Here is a 23,846-nt window from a genome sequence, read left to right as displayed (position 1 = left end):
TTATTATTATTATTATTATTAATTTTAATGAAAATTTACAGAGATTTTGGATTTCCTTTCATTCATCATTATATTTTTTCCCTGCTCATCCCTCCCCTCTAGTTCATTCTTCTCTTTGAAAAATAGAAGAAAAAGTATTTCCTTGTTATCCAGTCCCTCCTCCCAGGTCACTCTATTATGCAGCCTTCGTTCTGGACTCCTGTCATGACAGTAATACCTAATCACATATCCCTTTTAAGCAGTTCTCTCTCCCATCTGTTTCAATACAGTATACATAATTTATTCCCTCTTTCTCAGTCTCCTCCCCAACCCCGATGTCAGTCCCATTTTACAACAGTGGTGTTATGTAGTATTTGTCCTTTTGCAACTGAGATATTTCACTCAGCATAATGTCCTCTAGGGTCATCCATTTTGAATAATATTGCAGGAGTTTCTTGGTTTTCAATGCAGAGTAGTATTCCATTGTGTGAATATATCACAGCTTCTCTATCCATTTGATGACTGATGGGCACTTAAGCTGTTTCCAAGTCTTTGCTATTGTGAACAAAGCCACAATAAGCATGGATAGGCATATATCTGCTTGGATGTCAGTTAATGTCTCTTTGGGGTATATTCCCAGTAGTTTAATTGCTGGGTCAAATGGTATTTCTATTTGCACCTTTTTGAGAAAGCACCATACTGCCTTCCATAGTGGCTGCACCATTTTCTATTCCCATTAACAGTGAATAAGGGTTCCATTTTCTCCACAACCTCTCAGCATTTGTTGTTTGCTATTCTGTCAAATTTTGTTATTCTTACTGGGGTGAGAGGATATCTCATAGTTGTTTTGGGAAATTGCATCTTATGAGCCTTACCTTCTGCACAGTATAATACTCCTTACTAAATTCAACTACTTTATATGGAATGGCCATTGTCTACAAAGAATGAGGACTCATCTATTTCTAAATCATCTGGAAAATGGAAAACTCTTCTAAGAAGTCTCAAAGAGATATAAATGCAAAGAGTAAAGCTAACCTTTGTGTATGCTAAAGGCAGCCAGGCTAAAAGTTTGGGTGACTCCAAGGTAAGATTATATTTGTCACTTTGTCACATGCCCTTGTCAAGTAACTCTCTCCAAGGGATCACCTCAGAGCTTCTTCCTCAGATTAAGTGTTCATGATTAATATCTTTCCCATGTTTGTTTTTAAACTGTAACTGAAAGGGAAGAGATAGTCTAGTTCTCATTAAGAAGATTATAACAGTCTTGACAGACCTACTGTCTTCACTTCTGTGGCATATATACAACTAAGAGTCTTGGACAAATAAATAACTAAAGAACAAGAAGACAGCCATTCTAAGCATCAAATGCTGTCAGCTGTCTAACCTGCCTCTTGTAACAATAAGTGAGGTGGTAATCACGGGCAAGGAGTCAGGAGCCTGGAGCCACAAGGCCTGTCCAAGAGTCATGGATTTTTATTACACCGGAGAAGCCTAGTAGAAGACACTTCACAAGACATCCTTTATTGCAAGTGTTCAGCCAGGGTAGGCAGAGAGAGTTCTTCCATGCTCATGGGGCATTCCCAACACCTCCCCAGACTATACTGAGGCCCAACCCATTCAGTCAAGAAATGGCTTTTATGAATATACCAAAAATCAACAGCCTTCTAATCAAACTTGCTTTTTAAACAACTACTCTTCAGTCTCAGTTTGGGTAGAACCTCTCTTTGCTGGCACTTCTCATCCTTTCCAAGAAAAGGTTATCTATGATATTCAATATAACAAAGTAAACATAAAGAAACACTTGATATTCTTTTTCATAATCATTCTGAATTTTTTTTGGCAGTACATGGGATATTCATACTCTTCTCCAACACCACACCTCAAAGGCATCAATTCTTCTTCTGTCATCCTTATTCATTGCCCAGCTCTCAAATGCACAATAAGTGATAGGAAAGACCATAGCCTGAATCAAATGCATATCAGTCCTCACAATGACATCATTACTCGATAATTTGGAGAGGTTCCTAACTTCAGACGTTCCCAGTGCAATGCATCTCCAGATTCCTGAGTGCTGGCACCAAAGGGGTTAATTGTGGATCCAAGTAAGATAAAGTCATTGACAATTTTAATCTTTTCCCCATCTATCATGATGTTACCTATCGGTTCAGTGGTAAAAATCTTGGTTGAGATGAAAATCTTGATGTTGCAATGCAATCCATAATGAGGCTGTATTATCTTCTGCAACAAGAGTTTCAAGTCCTCATTTGCAGCAAGCAAGGTTTTATCACCTGTATAATGCAGGTTATTGATGAGTCTTCCTCCAAACTTGATGCTACATGCCTCTTCATAGAGTCCAGCTTCTCAAATAATTAGCTCAGCATATAGATTGAATAGGTGTGGAGAGAGTATACAACCCTGACACACTCCCTTCTTAATTTTAAACCATGTAGTGTTTCCTTAACTCTATGTATGAACAGTGCTCAGGCTGTTCGTTCATAGGGTTGCTATGAGTCATCTACAACTTGACGGCACCAAACAACAATAACAATGATGATGACAAAGAGAGAGCTACGTTGACCTGTGGAAAGGAAGTTATGCTACCAAGCCGAAGGTGAGTGATTTTCACCTGGGGCCCTCGGCTAGGTTCAAATTGTTTTCCTGTCAAACATTCTTCTAGGTGGTATAGCACTGGTCTGTGCGTTGCTATACAGAGGTGACTCATGCTTGCTATGACGCTGAAGACTGTGACAGTGATGTGCCAATCGTGGTAATGGGTACCCATGGTAGACAGTGTTGGCTGGAGCTTCCCGACTAAATCAAGCCTGGAAGCAGGAGTGGCATCCACTTCCGAAACAGCTTGCCTCTGGAAACTCTATGTACGAACAGTGCTCAGGCCGTTCGTTCATAGGGTCGCTATGAGTCGTCTACGACTCGAGGGCACCAAACAACAACAACAACAACAGTGTTTCCTTGCTCTTTTCACACAATAGCCTCCTAGTCTAGGTCACAGAAGCACAATTACGTGCTCTGAAATTCCCATTCTTCCCATGGTCTGCCAAAAGAACAAACAAATATGTCTTGGAGAAGGTGCAAGCCAGAGTGCTCCTTAGAGGCGAAGATGATAAAGCTTCACCTCACATACTTTGAGCATGTTGTTAGGAAGGGCTAGTCTTTGGAGAAGAACACAAATGCTCAGAAAGGCAGGGGGGGTGGGGCAAAGGAGAGGAAGATGCTCAACCAGGTGGACTGACACGGTGACTGCTGCAATGGGTTCTTGTGTGTCAGAAAGTATAAGGATGGGATAGGATAGGACAGGGTTCAGTTCTGTTGTTCTTAGTCTGCTGTCCATCTGTTGTTATGTGTTGTACTTGACTTGATGGCACCTAACAACAACAACAACAATACTGAATTTTAAGTTCAAGAAGAAATTGAATCTTTAGCAAAGTGAATTCAAATAATACTTAATTAAAATTTAATATTTAAAATTCAGCATTTGTAATAAGAAAAACCAGGATGTTGAGTGTTATCCCTACCTATTTAATAGCAAAATATGTTGTTATTGTGGTTGTGGTTGTTACTTTCATCAAGTCAGCTCTGAATTATGGTGACGTATTCCTTGGACAGGGACATTATGCTTGGCAAGGTGGAAGGTTGGTCAAAGAGAGGAAGCCCCTCAGCCAGGTGGATTGACACAGTGTTTGCAGCAATGGGCTCAAGTCTGTCAGAGATTGTGAGGAGGGGACAGGATAGGGCAGAGTTCAGATCTGTTGTTCACAGGGTCGCTATGAGTTATACTTGACTTGACGACACCTAATAACAACAACAAGAAACGTATAACAGAACAAAGAAAGCACTGCTTGGTTCTTGTGCATGTCTAATCCTTAACATGTCTGCACCTAGTGCGGTTGCTAGCTTGTCATGTCATTTTTTGAAAGATTTCCATTCTTATTGCTGCCCCTTTACTTTATCAAACATGAGGTCTTTTTCTAGTAATTTGGGGTTTTTGTTCTGTTTTGTTTTTTTTCTGATAGCATGTCCAAAGTAAGTAAGAAGACATGTGCCATCCTCCCTTCTGAGGAACATTTTGGTTGTAGGATTTACTGTTCTTCTGGCTGTCCCTGACATACTCATAACCCGTCAACAGTACCACAACTCAAACACATCAATTCCTTTTCTGTCTTCTTTTTCCATCACCCAGATCTCACATATACATCAGATGATGCAAAAGACTGTGACTTGGGCCAAGAGCATCTTAAATATGTTGCTATGAACACTGGTGTATAAGTCTCCATTTGTGCCTCAGTTCTCATTTTCTCAGGGTATATTCCAAGCAGTGGAATAGCCGGGCCATATGGAATTTCTGTGTTCATAAATCTATCCATCTTTATAGATGTGACAGCCTCATCTTTCTTTCATGGAGCAGCTGGTAAGTTCAAAGACTTCTTGGCTCACAGACAAAATCTTTAACTGCTGCTTCACCAGGGCACCTCTTCTGCCCACAGAGATGAAACCTATTATTGAATAAGCCCAAAGTGGGCCCAATACGGCAATTTGGAGCAGGGTCAGTGCTAAGGAGAAGTACATGGAGCACCTGACCCACAAAATTTGAGTAGACTCTAGCCTTGGAGCTGTAGAAGTGCTTACCCTGAGGTTCTTACAATAGGTTTGCAATTTCAAAGCAATCGTGTCATTTGTTAAAAACTGGAAGTGATGAGAAAAGCACCATGACAGCCAGTAAATCTGTTTGGAAAAACAGCTAGAAGAAATGGCAGGGGGTGCGGAGGGCTCATTTGAAGTAAGACTCTGGGTCAACCATACACTTACAAGACAAAATAAAAAACAGGAGGAAAACTCTGAAGTATCCCCTATCTATCCAGGTACACTAAGTGCATGAAAAATATAATAGTAAAAACTAACATTTGTAAACACCTACTGTGTGCCAGGTGTTTTATACACTCAATCTTCAAAACAACTCTGAAATTGGTGGTGGTAGTATTACTATCATTTCCACTTAAGAGAGAGAAAAACTACAACAAAAATGTTTGGTAAAATGTCAGAGCAGGAAAATGAAAACCATGACCTGTGTCATTCTCTCTGGTCCTTAAAAATAATTCGATAGTCCCACATATACACATATACATCATGTCTAAGAAAAATAAAGGGACTACAGAATCAAAATATGGTAGATATCTCAAGTTTCTAAGTAACCATTCACACATACCTTCTGTGCACTTGAATACACATATTCTTGTTAGGAGACTACTATCTCACACATCTTCACAGCCAGATGATATTATTAAGAGGCCCAGAGGCCAGACTGTGACCTTCCTAGTAAGATGAAGAAACCAGACTTGAGAGAAGAAAAGTCAGAGAAATGGCCTTAGTCAGGCTCTCTTAAATCAGTTAATCTATAGTTCCTGCCACTAAACACTCACAAAGGCCCTTAGAGGGGCAAGTAGTCACTGACCTCCACATGCCGGTGAAGCTGAACATGGTGCTCACACAGCGCGGCAGAGGAGGCGGTTTGAGTCCATCCAAGTGCATGAGCAGAGCGGGGATGCCAAAGAGCACCAAGTACTTCACGTAGAAAAAGAGCACTTGAGCCAAGGCCAGTCCTCCTGTAAGACAAAGGGGCTTGTCAGGCACAGGGACAAGAGGAGCAACATTCCAGCACCCGTACCACCTGCTCCTACTTCCTCCCCTTCTCTCCTTCCTCCTCTCACCTCAGACATAAAAAGACACCTCACACTGGTTGTGAGCAATGAAATGTTTGAATTAACAAAAACTGCAATCTCCTTTACTAATGTTGACAGGCCACAGACCTCATAGCAACGATTCTTTTAATTATATAAAGAATGAGCATGCTTAAAAATGTACATGCATATATTTTAATGTATTAAGGACATCTGTATAAAATGCATTTAAGGAAACACTAGTAGAAGTGAAAATCTTTCCCAAATTCTTTCAAAATCCTATGTGAGGCCCCTGTGCAGTGTGAGGGAGCAGCATCGAGATGAAGTCACCTTTCTTCCCAAGGTCAGTGGCCCTCTGAGCCCCACCTCTGTCCTGTTAGGGCTCATGGCACTGCAGAAGGCAATGCAGGGTCCAGGCTCTAGGTCGACAGGGCTCTGTGAATCAGGATAGCTGCTGGCTGCATCTGCAGCAGACCTGGTAGCAGCCAATGGGTAAGGCAGGGCAGCCAGACAAAGCTCACAATGAAAAGACCACAACAAAAGGCAAAAATAAGTTGTACCCACCAACTTTCACATAATGCTAGTTTCACATAATGACCTAGTCTCTGGAATCTCACCACGTCTGTAAATGAGGAGCAAGTATATAATTGTGTTTGTGTGTGTGTGTGTAAATACAACATAGCTAAACAGATAAGATATATATGCTGGCAATATCATCTTACTAAATAGAAGTAGGAAGAGTATATGACCGTATGGTGAGAAAATTTATTACTCTGGTTGAGATGGCAATGAAGAAGAAAGTCCAAAATAATAAAAAATGAGCCACTAAGCTATAGTCAAAATATTCCTAGAGTTAGAGAACCTAAAAACCAAAGTAAAGATAACTGATTTTTAAAACACAATGCTTCCAGAGGAGTTGAAGACCACAAAGTCTACAGAAGACTGTGCACTGCCTATGCTGTCTCAGTTCTCTGTCTATGAAGCATCAGAGACTTCTATTCCCTGTTAATAAGATACAAGATAATGAAGAATGAGTTACTTCAAATCTTAAGTAAGTTCTTTATCTACGGTTATGTGGGAGCTCTGGTGACCTAGTGGCAGGAAGCTGCATTGCAATCTCAAAGCCATGTAGTTCAAAGCCACCTGATGCTCTGCAAGAGAAGGACTGGCAATCTGCTCCTGTGCAATTAACTGCCACTGAAAACCCACTGGAGGGTCAAACATGGCTTGGTAACTCTAGGTACACAACAACATGCTTGTACAAGGTAGCCCTGGTGGCATACTTGCTAACCCAAAGGTGTCACTTTTAGTGGTTTGAATCCACCAGAAACTCCACAGGAGAAAGATGGGCAATCTCTCCCCGTGTGATTGATGCTGTCCCAAAAACCTAATGGAGGGTCAACTATGAGTCAGTTTCAACTCAACGGTAATGAGTTTGAGAGTTGTTGATATTTGTACAGTGGTCATATCCAAGTCATGTGAATTACAACATTTTTATGAGTCACCATTTTTTACTTCATCTTCACTATCTGTTAGTACTTTCATCTACAATTTGGCCAAAGGAAAGACTGATTAATTTAGTCAATGCTTAATTTAATTTTAAGGCTAATCGGAATTGAAAATAAGATAATTGGGAATTTTTGTCTACTGCAAAGATAAAAAAATAAAATAAATCAGACATTTATTTATTTATATGCAACAAATGCTCTGTTCACCTGCCTCTCCATATTTCTCATAGATTAAGATAAAAAAAAATTGATGATTTGAACTTTAAATGTTAAAAGCTGGTTCAAAAATTGGCAGAAAATAATAACACAAGATAGTATGCAAAACATTATAATCACAATTATAATATAATTTCAATTCTTGCTCTCTCTTTTTTAAAAGAAAAATATACCTGCAGGTTTAACTATATTACTGTGTTATTTTCTTTGTTCTTGTAAAACATGCCTGGCTTATCTTTTCTTTTTACTTAAAGATTAGCCTGAATCTTATAAGATTTAGTCAAAGGTTTCAGGCTTAGCCCAAAGGATTTTGTTATATTTTCTAATTAGGCATACAATATGCTTTGGAGCAATATAAGAATAGAAATAATTTTGCTGGAGTTGAAAACTTTTTTTACAGATATAAATCGGACTACATTTTGTTATGATCAAATGTATAAGAAATGATCATTTTATTAACTTTATTGACATTTTATTGATCTTATATATAAAATGTTTTCTCAATAAACACGAGTTGCACTTTATTAAAGGCAGCATTTGTAAATACTATTACAAACATCATCCTGCAATAATTAAAGTTTGATAGAATTTCTACCTTATATATTTACATGTACTGTGAATACTATATGAATACAGTTGGTCATGTTGTTATGTGTCATCGAGTTGTCTGTGACTCATAGTGATCCTATGTACAACATCCCCGAAGCCTGCCCCATCCTGAGCCAGTCTCATTGACTATAACATACCAACCCCATTGCCCCAATTGATGAATCAGGCATCTCATCGGTGTCTTCCTATCCTGTGCTGTCCCTCCACCCTTCTGAGCACGATGTCCTTCTCCAAATATCAGTCCTTCCTGTCCATATGCCCAAAGTATAAGAGACAGAGCTTCAAAATCCTAGCCTCCAAGGGGAAATGTGGAGTTGATTGTTGGTCACTCTTATTGTTATGTGTCGTCGAGTTGCTTGTGACTCAAAGTGAACCTAAGTATGAAAGCCCTGAACCCTGCTCTATCTTGAGCCAACCTTATTGACTCTGACACACCTACCCTCATACCCCAGTCACTGAATCAGTCCATCTCATTGAGGGTCCTCCTCTCTTGTGCTGTCCCTCCGCCCCTCCAAGCATGATGTCCCTCTCCAAGGACTAGTTCATCCTTGCAACATGCCCAAAGTATGTCAGTCAAAGCTTCAGAATCCTTGACTCCAAGGAGCAGCTGGTCTCACCCTCTCCAGGAAGAACCTCTTTGTTATCCTAGAAGTCCATTCAACACTCTCCTCCAGCACCACAGCCCAAAGGCATCAATTCTCTTTCTATCATTCCTATTCGCTGTCCAGCTTCTTGACGCATAGCAAGTATTCCCAAAGACTAGGGTCATACAAGAGGTAATTATGAAAATTTCTTACCTATTATCAAAGACTTTGTGGGAATGAGCTTGGGGGCTTAGGAATATAGTTCTTAGGGACACAGTCTATAAAGACACATACAGTTTATTAGAAGAAATAGAAAAGAATGTAAACTAGGAGTAGGATTCAATGTTCACCAGTAGCAGGCAATTACCAGAACATAGAAGCTTAAACACTTTTCATTCAACAGTTAAAAATATTCATTTCATATTATGATGTGCGTAATTCTCTTGTGGGAGCTTCATACACATTAAGGGATACATCTCTTTTAAGGCAGTTTGCATTCTAGTAGAGGAGTTCAATAGTTTAGTAAAAAAATACAAATACTATGCCACATCTTTCTTCTGTAGAGTTCAAACTACTAACTTTTTGGTTAGCAATAGAGCTCTTAACTATTAAAGCACTTGTTCTTGTTGTTGTACGCTGCCCAGTTGGAAAAGGCCCATAGAGGATCCACCAGCAGTTTTTAAAAGCAGTAAATCATACGAGAGATTGCCAATCCTTCTCCTGTGGAGAAGCAGGTGGATTCAAATGACATGCCTTTGGGATTGCAGAGCAGCTGCTTACTTGCATACTACAAGGCCACTAAAGTCCTTTTAGAGAAGTCCTACACCACTAGGGTTTTTCTAAAAAGAATAACGTCTCCATTAATGCTACATTAGGAGAGCTCTGGTGGCCTACTGGTGAGATGCTGCACTGCAATTCAAGGGCACAGGGTTAGACCCCCAGCTGCTCTGTGGGAGAAGGATGGGCAATCTCCTTCTGTGCAATTAACTGCCTCTGAAAACCCACTGGAGGGTCAGCTTTCGGTCAGTTCTGACTTAACAGAACACAGTAATAGAACAATACTACATAAGGATGTATGTTGGTGCTGTTAGTTGCAAGAAAGAGGATTAATAACTCACAGCAACCCCACATACACAGTAAAACTGCTCCATTGAGCTTTAAAGGCTGTGCTCTTTCAGCAAATTCTCAGGCCTATTTGCTGAATGACATTTCAGTGAGCTCAAAATGCCCACCAAAAAATCCTTTTATTGCTCAAGCTCTTATTCACAATTGCAACCAAGAAATCTAGTCAGAAAGAATATATAGCAGAATATATTTTCAAAGTATGGCTGTAATAAAATCTTCCAACCCATATGCCTTCTATAATATGGCCTTGCCCCTCTCTCTACGGAAGAAAATGTAGGTGGGCACGGGGACCACTTTGACCAAAAAACAGAGCAAAGGATCCTGCACTTATCCTGAGTCTTTAAATTCCTACCAGTTGACGATTCACTGTGGTATCGCTTCCTCTTGGAATGCAGTTGCTATATGGTAATAGAAGCCTGAGCCACATGGAGGAATTGCATTAAGGTAACCTCATGGACAAGCCAAATTGAGCTCACAGCAACAACCATCAAAACACCAGCTACGTGGGGAGCCACCCTGGAAACCCTGTCAAGTCTTTGATGATTCCCGTCGTCCTTGTCAATGTTAGTCTGCAACCACTGGCAAAAACCTCCCACCCAAGTCCAATCAAGCAACAGTGAGGGAAAAGAAATTGTTGTGTTATGCTAGTAAATTCTGGGGTGATATATTACTCAGCAATAGCCCACTGAAAGAAAGAGCATTAAAAGTGTAATGGAAATAGAAAACTGTAGAGCCAGTACCTGAAAACCAAAACCTAAACCCAGTGTCTTTGAGTTGGTTCCAACCCATAGGGACCCGATAATACAAATGAACAAAGAATCGGATCCTCGCCCTATCCTGTGCCTAATCCATCTTGTTGAGCGTCTTCTTCTCTTTCACTGATTCTCCATCTTTCTAAACATAATATCTTTTTCCAAGGACTGATGATAATGTGTCCAAATATATATGAGTTGAAGCTTCATCATCCTTACCTCTAAGGGATACCCTGGTTGTGCTGTCTCCACATCATACTTGTTTGTTCCTTCAGCAGTCCATGGGATACTACATAACCACTCATAGTTCCCTTGTTGCTGCTGAGCAATACAATGAGGAATAAAGAAGCTGTTCCTGTCCTTATGAAAGGCTATACATGTTTATGGAAATGAACTGTCTCAGTGAATGAACTATTGAGCACTGTGCCACCAAAAGTCCCTTGGAAAAGGAGACTCACTCATTCACACTGAGTCAGTTACAACTAATAGCAACTCTCTATCAGGTTTCTATTTCATTTTTAACAATTTCTAGTTTTCCAAAATTCAAGCTATATACCTACCACATTCCAGTTATTAAACAATGTTTGTTGTTTTTCCTCATTTCAACTGACTACTAATCTGGGCTCTACCACCATCCTACTATAGCTATTTTCATTCCTGTGGTTTTCATAGGTCTTTCAAAGGCCTGTTACTTAGAAAGTAGATGGCCCATACTGCTTTCTAATCTGTCTTACTCAGGGAGCTCAACCAAAATCTGTCCACTGTGGGTAACCCTTACGGTATTTGACACACCAGTGGCACAGCTTTTAGTACCACAGCAACCCCAAGTTATCTCAGTACAGCAAACTGACAGACAAGTGTTATACAACTTAGAACAACACAATTAAAACCAGGACACAAAAGACTTTTAAATATAAAGGCCTGCACAGAGGCTTCCAGCCCATAGCTGATTGTTAACAACATCAAAATGGCCAATCAGCTTACACTTGATTTTTAACAAAATTTTAAAATGCCCAGTTTACACCTGACTCTCAATTAAATCCTCCAGAATCCAACTGCTCTAAGATGGAGACTCCTAGGCAGGACCTAACCAACTTTTAAATATAAAGGCCTTCCCAACAGGTCCTGTTACTTAAACAAGAGGCTTCCAGCCCATACGTGATATTAGTTTGAGGACTAAAGTGTGTCTGATTCAAGCCATACTCTTTCTTGATCACTTGCTATGCAACTGAAAGCTGAACAATGAATAAAGATGAAAGAAAAAGAATTGACACCTTTGAGCTGTGATGTTGAAAAAGAATACTGAACATCTCATGGATGACCAAAAGAACAAACTGATAGGTCTTGGAGAGAGTGGAGCTGGAGTGTTCTATGGAGGCAAGAGTGATGAGGCTTTGTCTCACATACTTTGGGTACATTGCTAGGAGTAGCTATTCCTTGGAAAAGGACATGACAGTGGGAAGGGTGGAGGGTCAATGAAGGAGAGGAAGACCTTTAACCAGGTGGATTAAAACAGTGATAACAATGAACAAAAGTGTAAGGATAGCACAGGATAGAGCAGGATTAGATCTTTTCTTCATAGGATTGCTATGAGTTGCACTCAATTCGATGGCACCTAACAACAATCAGGATTCCAAGGCCATAAATCTTAGCAAAATGAGTGATTATCTTTCTCCCCAGGAGCCACTGATTAATTCAACTCCCTGGAGATACACAGCATTCTGTTTAGCAGCACAATTGGTAAAGGACTATGCCACAAAAGCAGGTAAAGGAGCTGAAGAGTGCTGAAGTGGCAGGTGCTATTCACAATGCGAATAGAGGAATGTGTCAAGTAGAATGTATATAAACAAAACACAATGTATATGAATTTTGTGTACAAACCAATTTATTGTTCTTATGTGCCATCCAGTCTCCTGTGACTCATTGCAACCTTATGCATGGTAGCCCTTTCCTAAGCCAATCTCACTGTCTCTGATACACCTGTCCCCATTACTCTAGTCACTGTGTCAATCCATATCACCCAGAACCTTCCTCTCCTGTCCTGTCCCTCCACCCTTCCATGCATGATGTCCTTCTCCAAAGACCAGTTCCTCCAGGCAACATACCCAAAGTATGTGAGATGGAGATTCAAAATCTTTGCCTCTAAGGAGCAATTTGGTTTCACCCTTTCCAGAACAGGCTTGTTAGTTCTCTTGGCAGTCCATGAGATGTTCAATACTCTTCTCCAGCACTACAACTCAAAAGCATCAATTCTTCTTTTGTCATCTTTATTCATTGTCCAGGCCTCTGATGCACAGTAAGTAATTGGAAGATCATGGCCTGAGTTGTACCTTAAGTCTCCAGATTGACATCATTTCCTGACATGAGATTTTCTCATGCAATTCACCTTCTTGAGTGTTGATTGAGGAACCAAGCAAGTTGAAATTTTTAACAATCTCAATATATTCTCCATCCATCATGATGTTGCCAATTGGCTAAGTGCTAAGAATCTGTTTTCTTTATGTTTAACTTCGATCTCTTTTGGAGACTGCAGTCCAATATAAAACAAAAATAATTTTGTAAATAACTACCTAACCTGGAGACCACTATGCTAAGTAAACTAGCTCAGTCCTATAATGACATTTACTGTGTAAGACCATTATTGAAGAAATAGATAACTAGTAAAATGTGTATGAGGATATAATGGGGGGAGCAGAGGTGTGAGGCTGGGTAGAGTGGGTAATCATAGGGTCGCACAATTTGATGGGTGCAGGGAGGGGTGGGTTAAGGAAATGGGAAAGATCTGGTGTGAAAAATAATGTATATGAACTTTGTAAGTAAACCAGGATAATTTTTTTAAGGTGAAAAAATTTAAAAAAAAACCCCACAACACAATATCCACAATCTCCCCCCCAAAAAAAGGATTTTCACTAAAAAAAGAAACGATTTGAGCAGAACTTGAATTGGGGTGGGGGTGTCTTGCAGGCTCTCTCCACACCCTCTAGGGTACTGCTCTTAGACCGTGTTTCTAGGGCTGTGACGGTAATATAGCTGGGCACAGGTTTACCTTGCTTCCAACACTGAAGCTCTTTAAAATGAATGGTATTTCATATCTCTTGCAGTATCTAGCTAGGATACGTTTATAATTGATACTTGAAATGTTTCTGCAAACAGTAACTGAATTAATAATTTACCTTGCAGTATGAGGATGATTTCTATCACCAGTTTTCCCGAAAGTGTCCTCATGCACTACCATCAACTCTAAAAACTGTGAAGTCACTACTAAGGGAGAGAACTGCTACTACATAAATGAGCTCCCTGAAGGGCCAGGACCTTCCATCTCCAGGATCCAGAAAAGGAGCTGGGAGAGGACAAGGAAAGAGTATGAACTCTGTCTGCTGTGGCCTTGAAGTTACTGAAATGTGTGGTAGATTGTACCTACCAGCAGGCCACCTCCCCTGGAAGTGCTTCAAACTCAACTGTTTAAAAGAGAATTTAATCTTTTCTCTTCAAAACTAAAAACAGAGCAGAATGTCAAGGCAGAAAAAGGCCAATTATAAATACAAAGCATTCTAGGGAGTGAGGACTGAGAAAAGGTTCCAAATGTGGATGGTGCAAAGGTTTTCCCTGTCTAGATCAGCACACCTATACATACCCTTCCCACTCGCTCAGTACAGACTCTAATATAAATTGATGTAAAGCAGCTGACAACTGGCTCCCTTCCCACATTCCTTTTTGCCTCAGTTCTCAAATGAGGGGAGGGAAGTTCTCAAATGGGGAAGGGAAGTGCAGGTGAGGTGTGGAAGGTGAGGCCAGGTCCTAACTTTTTTGTCCCAACTTTTCCAGTCCTCACTGGATTCCCCATTTCCCCCATGACAGCGTTCACTTCTTTGCTCACACTTAATCTCTCTGCTTAGAGGATTCTCCTTCCATTTTGTCTTTCAAATCTTCACTATTTTTTTTCCAAATCTTTACTATTTTTTTAAGGTGCTACTTGGCTAACACTGAGAGAGAAGAATGGGAATCCTACAACACTTAATTGTGCTCCAGTGAAATTTATACCTAGATCAAGAAGCTGTTGTTCAAAAGGAGCCCGGGAAGAAAAAAAAAAAAACCAAAACCCACAAAAGGAGCAAGGGAACAAACACCGCATCATTTAAAATCAAGAAGGCTGTGCATCAGGGATGTATCCTTTCTTCATACTGATTCAGCCTGTATGCTGAGCAAATAATTCACGAAGCTGAACTCTATGAGGAGGAATCAGGATCAGACTCATCCACAATGTGCATTATACAGGTGACACATTTTGCTTGCTGAAAAGAACAAACAGATACATCTTGGAGAAGATGTGGCCTTCTTGCTCCTTGGAAACGAAAATGATAAAGCTTCATCTCACATATGCTGGGCATATTGTTCAGATAGGCTATTCACTGGAGAGGGACATCATGCTTGGGAAGGTGAAGGGACAGTGAAAGAAAAGCAGACCCTTAACCAGGTGGACTGACACAATAACTGTAGCAATGAGCTTCAATGTGTCAGAGATTGTGAGGATGGCACAGGATAGGACATGGTTCAGGTCTGTTGTTCATAGGGTTGCTATGAGTCATACTCCACCCAACAGTTCCTAAGAACAACAATCATTTATATCAGAAGTTATTGGGTGGTAAAAAGAGCTAAGAGCTGGACTACTAGCCAAAAGGTGGCAGTTCAAACCCACTAATGGTACTTCAAAAGACAGGCCTAGAAATTGGTTTCTGAAATGTCACAGTCTTGAAAACTCTATGGAAAATTCTACTTTCTACATGTGGGGACATTTCTCTAAGTTGTATAGCACTGGTCTGTCCATTTGCTGGACAGAGGTAATGCGTGGTTGCTGTGATGCTAAACACTGTGACACTGATGTGTCAAATGTGATAATGGTTACCCATGGTGGACAGTGTTTGGTGGAGCTCCCTGATTAAAACAAGCTTGGAAGCAGAAGTGGCATCCACTTCCATAATAGCTTGCCTCGGGAAACCCTATGAACTTGGAGAAAGGATGAAAGTTATACAGTGTTCAGGTCTCTCATTCATAAGGTCACTATGAGTCATCTACGACTCAAAGGCACTTAACAGCAACACCACCACGTAGGGACACCCATGTCGGAATTAACTCTATAGCAACTAAAATCACCACATCATCTATATCTTATTTCAAGAAGTAGCCCTTTCTTAATATTATTATTCTAGTAGTTCCCACCGCTCTATTGTTAAGTATCGTCAAGTTGACCTGAACCCTGTCCTCTCCTGTGTCACCCTCATCATCTCTGACATGCTTGTGCCCATTATTACAGTCACTGTGTCATTACATGTTACCTTTTAGGTATTTTTGTACTTGTTTATATTGTCTGGGAGATTAAAAGATTCTCAAGGCTTCTTCCAATTTCCATCTGCACAAACATCAGGATCTCCAAGTGGCATGGGTTCTGTACCGAGTAACTGATCAAAAGAGTGTTGATAATGGTCAGAAGTTCTTCCTGAGAGTAAACTCAAGGATCTAAACTGCACTAGCTCTTATTTTTTTGTGTATTTATAAATGTATTTATTTATTTTTCTGGTCCAGAAGTAATATATGTAGGGATAAGACAGAAGCACTTACATTGTCTCCACACTAACATAGCTACTGCCATTATTTTGGTGTATTTCATTTCCCCCCACTTTTCTTTATGTAATCTTTTATGCACAATGATGTGACAGTGAATGCTGAATTTGAAATAATATATTACAGTAAAAAAATCCTCCTTTTGCTACATTAGATCTTTTTTTGAATGATGAGTTCCCCCAGAAATCTGGAGATCAACTGAACGGGAAGAGTCAAGCCATGTCCTGTGTCAGCTGGTTGAGGATTGAAGGGAGATGCGCTCACCTTTGCTGACTGGCTGGTAAGCTATTCTGTGCGCACTTGCACCCTGCCTACATGACTCCCCACAGTACAAACAAAGGGCTGGTTCCATCTTCACTCTCAAGAGCCCCTCGTCTCATTTAAGGGGACATGTTTCTGCACCTTCCACTTGACTCAGGCCTATATTACATCCTCAGTTTCTCCTGGGCTCCTGAGCCTTAGAATTCCATGTTTACCTCGGGGCCTGACCTCACATTTGGCCTTTTTCAAGGTAAACAGCTTAAATCATGTACATCCTGTCTGCAACTAACCCAGTCCAGGGTTTGCTTAATTGTTTCTTATAGTCAGTTCCATTTTTCATGGGTAACTAAAATTTTACTACTACTTCCATTTTCTTACTACCTCTCACACCATATTATGGATTGTTTCCCATCCATCCCCCCAAAAAAGACATGATGAAGTTAATAACCCATGCCACCTGTGAATAGAACCTTGTTTGGAAATAGAGTCTCTCTGAGGGAAGATGCAGCAAGAGTGTAGGTCCCAATCCTATCTGAGCAATGTCCTTCTAAAAGAGGAGAGACACAGAGGGAGAGCAATCACGTGATAATGGAGTTAAGTTGCAGCAGCGTCCAAGGAACTTCTGGGATTACAAGAAGCTCAGAGACAAGAAAAGATATTCCCCTGCAGACTTCAGAGAGAACACAGCCCTGCTCGCACCCGATGTGGTCCTCTAGCCTGCAGAATTGGGAAATAATTTCTCTTCCTAAAAGTCACCCAGGGAGCATTAGGGATCTAGGGCTAGGTAATTGCACTATCAACCCAAACACATGAAGTTCAAATCCATTAGTGACTCTGTCGGAGAAAAATAGACAGTCTCCTCTCATGACTCTGAAAATCCTCTGGAGCATCAGCTACGAGTTGGTTCCTGAAAGACGGAAGCTCACAACAACAAGGTAAGTCATCAAACTGGCGCTACTTTGGGTTATAAGTCCTAAGAAATTAATATACACAAAAATAATCCTGATCCTCTCAGTATCAAATCCAAGTTTAAAAAGCCAAATAACCTTTCCAAAGGTTTTATTCTTTGCAAATATTAGCTAATAAAAATCAAGTAGTGCTACAGTGCTACAGCCTATTATCCAATAAGGCTTTTCAAGCAGCCTCTGTGAGTGTTACACTTTACCATATGGCTGAGTGGTGGTTGTAGATGTTAGAGGCTATTGGTTCAACACAAACTCATAGCAACGCTATGTACAACAGCTCAAAACCTCACCTGATCCTCTTGTAGCCACTGTGTCAATCCATCTAGTGAGGGTCTTCCTCTCCTTTACTGATTCTCTGTGTTCCCAAGCATGATATCTTTTTTCCAAGGACTGGCCCCTCTTGACATCAGGAGTATGCAGGTATTAGGTATTTGTTAATTTCTTGGGGCTGCTCTCACAAAAAATTAAAACCCCAGTCCTTTACATTCAGCAGACATGCTCAAAACCCCCCAATTCCAAAGCTGAAGTTTCCAGTGGGGGAAGCCTGGTCACATAAGCAAGGAATGCCAGGGGCCACAAGAGAGCAAAGGGGCAGAAGGGAAGTCTCCTTACACTTGCTTTCAGTGCAGATCCCTTTTCTGGCTCAGAAATGCCCCAAATGTGTCCTAGTATCAAAACAGCAGTCAGATCAACCCATCAAGGCCTTGGCTCCTCAAGGAAGGCTGTAAAGAGTAAATCAACATAGCCACGTGCCTGGAGGAGCCCTGAGCATGCGCTAACATGTCACCAGTACAGTAATTCATTTTATCCTTGACATTAATGTGAGTTATTCAGTCTTACAATCTTTCAGTGGCCTTCTTTCCTCCCACTAATTTACTATTGTAGGCATTGAGGGGAGATCTGCAAAGAGACATCAAAATCCCCCATTAAACAGTATATAGAAGTATATATATGGACTGTTACACCTGAATCCCCTGTCCCTTCACTGGGAAGAGACCTGTTATCTTAAGTAAACACTTAAATTCTTTCACCTCAATGTTCTAGATAGCCTTAAAGAGTGGTGCCTCAAAGCTGGGAGGCCTCAAAACACCCCCAGAACTAAAGGATTTAGACCCAGCTATTTGAGCCAATGACCAGCCTTCCCTAGCTAGAAGAATTTTACCTGTAAATAGTGTTAAAATCAGGTGCAGGATATCCTAAGAGAAGCTATTATCGTCTGTCTTCAGCAGGGATACAAGGCCGAGTGCTCATTATTAGGAAATTAAAGGAAGCAGAAATTATTTTTGAGAGATCGTCCCCATATATGCTCCTATCCTGGCAGTCCTGACGCCAAATGGCAAGACAATGAGCGTCCTACTTGGCATCACTGTTTGTGTTCTTCTGACTGGTCCTATTTGTTCTGTATCCAAAAGGACATACTTCCTAGAAAGTTCTTTGCTGCTACTGGTTATAAGCTGAACTGAAGAGTACTCTTGGAGCTTATAAGGCACACAGAGCTAAATATATTATTTAATTCTATGTATATATTTTTGGTAGATGTGTGTCTGCTCTACAAATATTATCATGCAGTGGGGGGAAAATAAGACAAAGTCAGGAATATATCTGAAAATACTCATTCTACTGGCACTCCAAGGACTGACATTTGCTTTAACAACTTCTTTGTCAATTACTCTCGAATTATAGCTCAGGAAAAAGAACGGAACACTTGTTGGACCTGTCACAGAGAAGCCGAAGCTGTAAGCTGGATAAAAGACAGCAGGAGTTGGTCAGCCATACCACTGAATGAAACCCTTCAGGAAACTAGTATCCCTCCACCTGAGGCCAGAAGTGATTCTCCCAAGGCCAGTTAATGAAGATTCGGATATCATGGCTAGCAAATAATGCGACATCTGAACCTAGTAAACTAATTCCAGGATGTTTTCAACCCCTTATCTTGGCATTGGTCTTAAATTCACAAGTGGCATACCAAGGAGACCTAAATATGTTTGCCAACGTTGTATAGAAATTGTAGGACAAAACCCAAGTAACTGGGTATCCAAGGAGAGGTTGGAGATTTTATTCTGTTTTAAACCTTCAGCAACTGTGTAAAGTATGGACAATGTACGACAGCCATTACAAAGAAAAAGTGAAAGTAGTGACTGGACTCCTCTGGGTCAGTACATATCCTGGATTACCAGGGTCTGACCAAAGAACAGGGAAAATGGGCTTTAAGGAATCCTGATTTACGGCCCAACAAAACTGGCAATTGGGAAGGGTAGACAGGTTGTGCATCTGCAGAATACTGGTGGTTATGTAGGGACTCAGAGAAGCTACACATACCTGCAGGAGCCATGGCATGTTTAACCTGGCCTGAGTGCACTTAGAATATACACAAGGAACACAGACTCCAGGAAGGCCAATTCTAATACATTGACTTAGTTCTCTGAACTTTTTCCTATATAATTCCTGGTGGAGGGCATTGAGAGAAGAGAGGTTTGTCTATATTGATATGTGGAATTACTTTACTAACCGCTGCCTTAGGAAGACTAATAAAAGGTGTAATATATAATGTGCAGCCTGCAAAGAGTGTGTCAATCATGATAAATAATTTGGCCAGAACACAAGACAGGCATTAGAAGCACTGCAAATGTCACTTGATTCTCTCACACGTCAAGTGATGAGTAACTACATAGTCCTAGATTATTTTTTTGTTGTTGTTAGCATTAAAAAGGTGGTATATGCACCCTTATAAATACTTCCGATTGTTTCTACGTAAACACCTCATGATTGGTAGAGGTCCACGCACAGGCCTTATTAAAAAGAACCAAGTTCTGTGTCTTTTGTCCATTTTCTAATTGGGTTATCTGTCTTTTTCTTCTGGAGATCCAGTATTCTGTAAATTTGTGTTATGAGACCCTTGTCTGAGATGTTAGTGCCAAATGTTTGTTTCCAATTGGCAGGTTTTCTTTTTCACCCTATTGGGGAAAGTATTTGATGAGCACAAAGATATAATTTTTAGAAAGTCCCATTCATCAGATTTTATTTTCTCCAGATTGTACATTTCTGGCTGTATTTGGCAGTCTCTTTAAGTCATACGCTTGGTCTTCTAAGTTAGTCCGAATTTGTCTCTTAAGAACTTTATGGTTCTGGGCTTTATTCCCAACTCTCTAAACCACCTTAAGTTGATTTTTGTGTATGGTGTGAGATATGGATCCTGTTTCAGTTTTCTGCAGATAGTAGTCCAGTTTTGTCAGCACCATTTGTTGAAGAGGCTGTCATTTCCACATTCCTTGTTGAATATTCATTGACCACAGATAGATGAGTTAGTTTCTGGGATTTTTATTCTGTTCCATCTGTCTATGTACCTGTTATTTTACCAGTACCATGTTGTTTTGGTTACTACCACTGTTTAATAGGTTTTGAGGACAGGGAGTGTCCTTCCACATAATTTTTGGTTTTCAGAAGTGCTTTGCTTATTCAGGGTCTCTTTCATCTCCAAATAAGACTTTTCACAAAGGAAGACATTCAGGTAGACAAAAGACACATAAAGAAATGCTCCAAATCACTGGCAATAAAAGAGATTCAGATCAAAACCACAATGAGATACCATCTCACCCCAGTATCAGTGGCAAAGTTTAGTAAGGTAGCAAGTAATAAATATTGGAAGGATGTGGAGAGGTTGGAACTCTCATACACTGTTGGTGCGATTCTAAAATAGTGCAACCACTCTGGAATTCAGTTTAACACTTCCTCAAAAAACTGAACATAGAAACTCCCTATGACACAGCTATCTCACTACTACAGATATACCCAAGGAAATTAGAACTGAGACACAAACAGAGATTTGTACACCAATGTTCATATAAGCATTATTCACCATCGCAAGAACATAGAAAACAGTTTAAATTTCCATTCACAATCACATGGATTGAGAAATTGAAGTATATTCACACAATGGAATACTATGCAGCACTCAAGAGCAACAAATTTTAAAAATATTACATACCTTTGGAGAGGCTGTAGAGCATTATTCTGAGTGAACTAACTCATAAGGACAAATACTACATAAGACTATTATTGTTAAAATATGATAGCTAGTAAAACATGTATGGGAACTCAAGGCGGGAGGGCTGAGAATGAGTAGGGGAAAACCAACAGAGTTGCATGGTTTGGTGGGTCGAGAGGGGGTGAAGGAAATTGGAATGATCTGGGCAAAAAGACAGGGTAATAATGGGCAAGGTCCAATGGTGATTAATTTTATAAAACATAATGCATGAGAATGATTTTATGAAACACAATGTGAAGAATACTGTGAAACACAATGTATACAAACTTAGTAAGCAACGCAATAAAAACAAAATATAGAGAGATAAAAAGGGGGGGAGAAGCCAAGTTTTTAATAGAAGCCTCTGCCAATGGAATGACTAGAATAAACTAGGAAGAAACAAAAGATTGGCAAGACCATTATTATAGTACTTATATCAACTTTTGGTTCATGTATCTCAAACTTGATTGTGACTCTTGTTTGACCTACTTGCTGCAGCAAATTCAGAACAAAGCAATGATCACGATAAATAACAAGTCTGTCCCATCCCAATTTATTGACCAGGGAGCAGCCATATTTAGGGACAGAGTAGAAGAGGCTCAGCCCTGAACAAGTAGGCAGGTCTATGCCCAAATGTGAACAAGAGGTAGCCAAAAAGATCTTATCTTTTGAATCCCTAAAGAAATAGGGCCAAATACCTCTGAGGGGAGAAATGTTAAGGGCCAGAATTGCTACTTGCATTCATATTCATTCTCATTCTAACTCTTTCTCTTTCTCATTCTCTCATACTCTCTCTCTCTCTCTCTCTCTCTCTCTCTCTCTCTCTCTCTCTCTCTCTCTCTCTCTCTCTCTCTCTCTCTCCCTCTCTCCCTCTCTCCCTCTCTCCCTCTCTCCCTCTCTCCCTCTCTCCCTCTCTCCCTCTCTCCCTCTCTCCCTCTCTCCCTCTCCCTCTCCCTCTCCTCTCCTCTCCTCTCTCTCTCTCTCTCTGGCTGGAGTCTCCCAGGAAAGAGAAAGGAAATTATTACACTTACACTATTGTGATAGTATTTCTGGCAGGAACCAAAAAGTAGTTACACCAGGAAGTAGCCCCTCTCCAGCCGATCATGCAAGTCCCTAGGTGGAGCTGGACTATGTAAGACCAAGTTTCCTGAAATCAGAACTCAGCAGAAGCAGAGTCCACCTGTGTATCATTTTCTTACTTTCCCATTCGGCTGGCAGCAAGCTATAAGGTGTGGGTTCATACCTGTCTTTTCAGGGGTCCTTTATGCCTTGTCCCTCTTCTATCTTTTGCAATTTAATTCTTTTGCACTGCCCACCATTTACTAGCTATGCATATAGATCATTAGCTTAATAAACCTTTTTCACCTGTTTTGCTTAAAAAACATAAAACAAAACAACACAACCTAAGTATTTGTGAACCACCAAAGGAACTGGATGCGAAAGAAGGACGAATAGTCTCCTCCCATGCAATTAACTGCCTCTGAAAACCCACTGGAGGGTCAGCTATGGCTTGGGTTCAGTCTGACTGTACACAACAAAGGAACTGGACAGCTTGCTAATACTGCACGTTAGGTAAATGGCACTTTGGGGGAGGAAATGGGTAAATTAAATGGGTAAAACATCAATGAGGAGATTGGTCAATTGAGTCATCCAGTCAGACTTAAATAGAGCAGACTTAGAGCAGAAAATGGGAAACTAGGCACCATCAAGAAAGAAGCAGCAGAAAGCTTTCTGCCCCTTTGGGCTAAAGATTCCTGAATGAGCTAGAGACTGCAACATAGTATTGGTAGCAGCAGGGGCAAGCAAGGTTGGAAGCAGAGGTAGCAGGATACCAGAGACTGTAAGACATAGATGAACGAGGTCTGTCTTCCAATGGAGAAAGAGCTGAGCACCTCAGGCTAGTAAGTGCAGAGGGCACATAATTGGAAGAGCTAAAAGTGTCCATAAGAAGCAAAAGGAAGCATGCCTGCGAAAAGGTTTCCCTGACTGAGAATCATACCCTGAGTACTTCCACCATGAATTGTAATGCTACTTCCGTATTAAAGCCCGTATCACGAGTCTTTTCTGTGAAGCCGCTGCAAAAAATTAGCAAATCTAGCAGTAAAGCAGCAAGAGCCCTGGAAGGGGCACATAATGCTAGAATTAGAAGTAGAAAGTGGAAGTGTGGGAGAATGTCTGCTCTCCATGGATACATTTTGCGTTGTTGGTATTATTGATAAGGGATTGTTACTCCTTGTAGAGTTAACAAAAATCAGACTTTGTTGCCCCCATGCCTTTGTTGTTATGTTTCACCAAGTCAGAAATGACCCATAGCTGATTGTTCAGAGGGTTTTTAGAGACAGTTAATCACATGGTAGGAGACTGCCCATCCTCCTATAGAGCACTTGGTGTATTCAAACCCTGTGCCTTCAGGATTGCAGCAGTTTCTTACCACTCAGCCACCAGAGGTGAATTTTTTTTACATTGTTGTTGTTGTTGTGTGCCGTCGAGTCGTTTGCAACTCATAGCGAC

General features: G+C 40.6%; 1 protein-coding gene across 1 annotated transcript in view; it reads right to left on the bottom strand.

Moving 5' to 3' along the window:
* HHAT (hedgehog acyltransferase) overlaps positions 1–23,846 on the bottom strand; it is a 569,769-nt gene that overhangs the window by 328,510 nt on the left and 217,413 nt on the right. The window contains exon 7 of the mRNA XM_006888008.1: positions 5,447–5,597. Coding sequence (XP_006888070.1) covers positions 5,447–5,597 — 151 coding nt within the window. The remainder of the gene's footprint in view (positions 1–5,446; positions 5,598–23,846) is intronic.

The sequence above is a fragment of the Elephantulus edwardii genome, unplaced genomic scaffold, assembly GCF_000299155.1.
Source record: "Elephantulus edwardii isolate Elephantulus edwardi_28Jun2011 unplaced genomic scaffold, EleEdw1.0 scaffold00063, whole genome shotgun sequence".
Taxonomy (NCBI): domain Eukaryota; kingdom Metazoa; phylum Chordata; class Mammalia; order Macroscelidea; family Macroscelididae; genus Elephantulus; species Elephantulus edwardii.
This window is presented reverse-complemented; position numbering and strand designations above follow the sequence as displayed.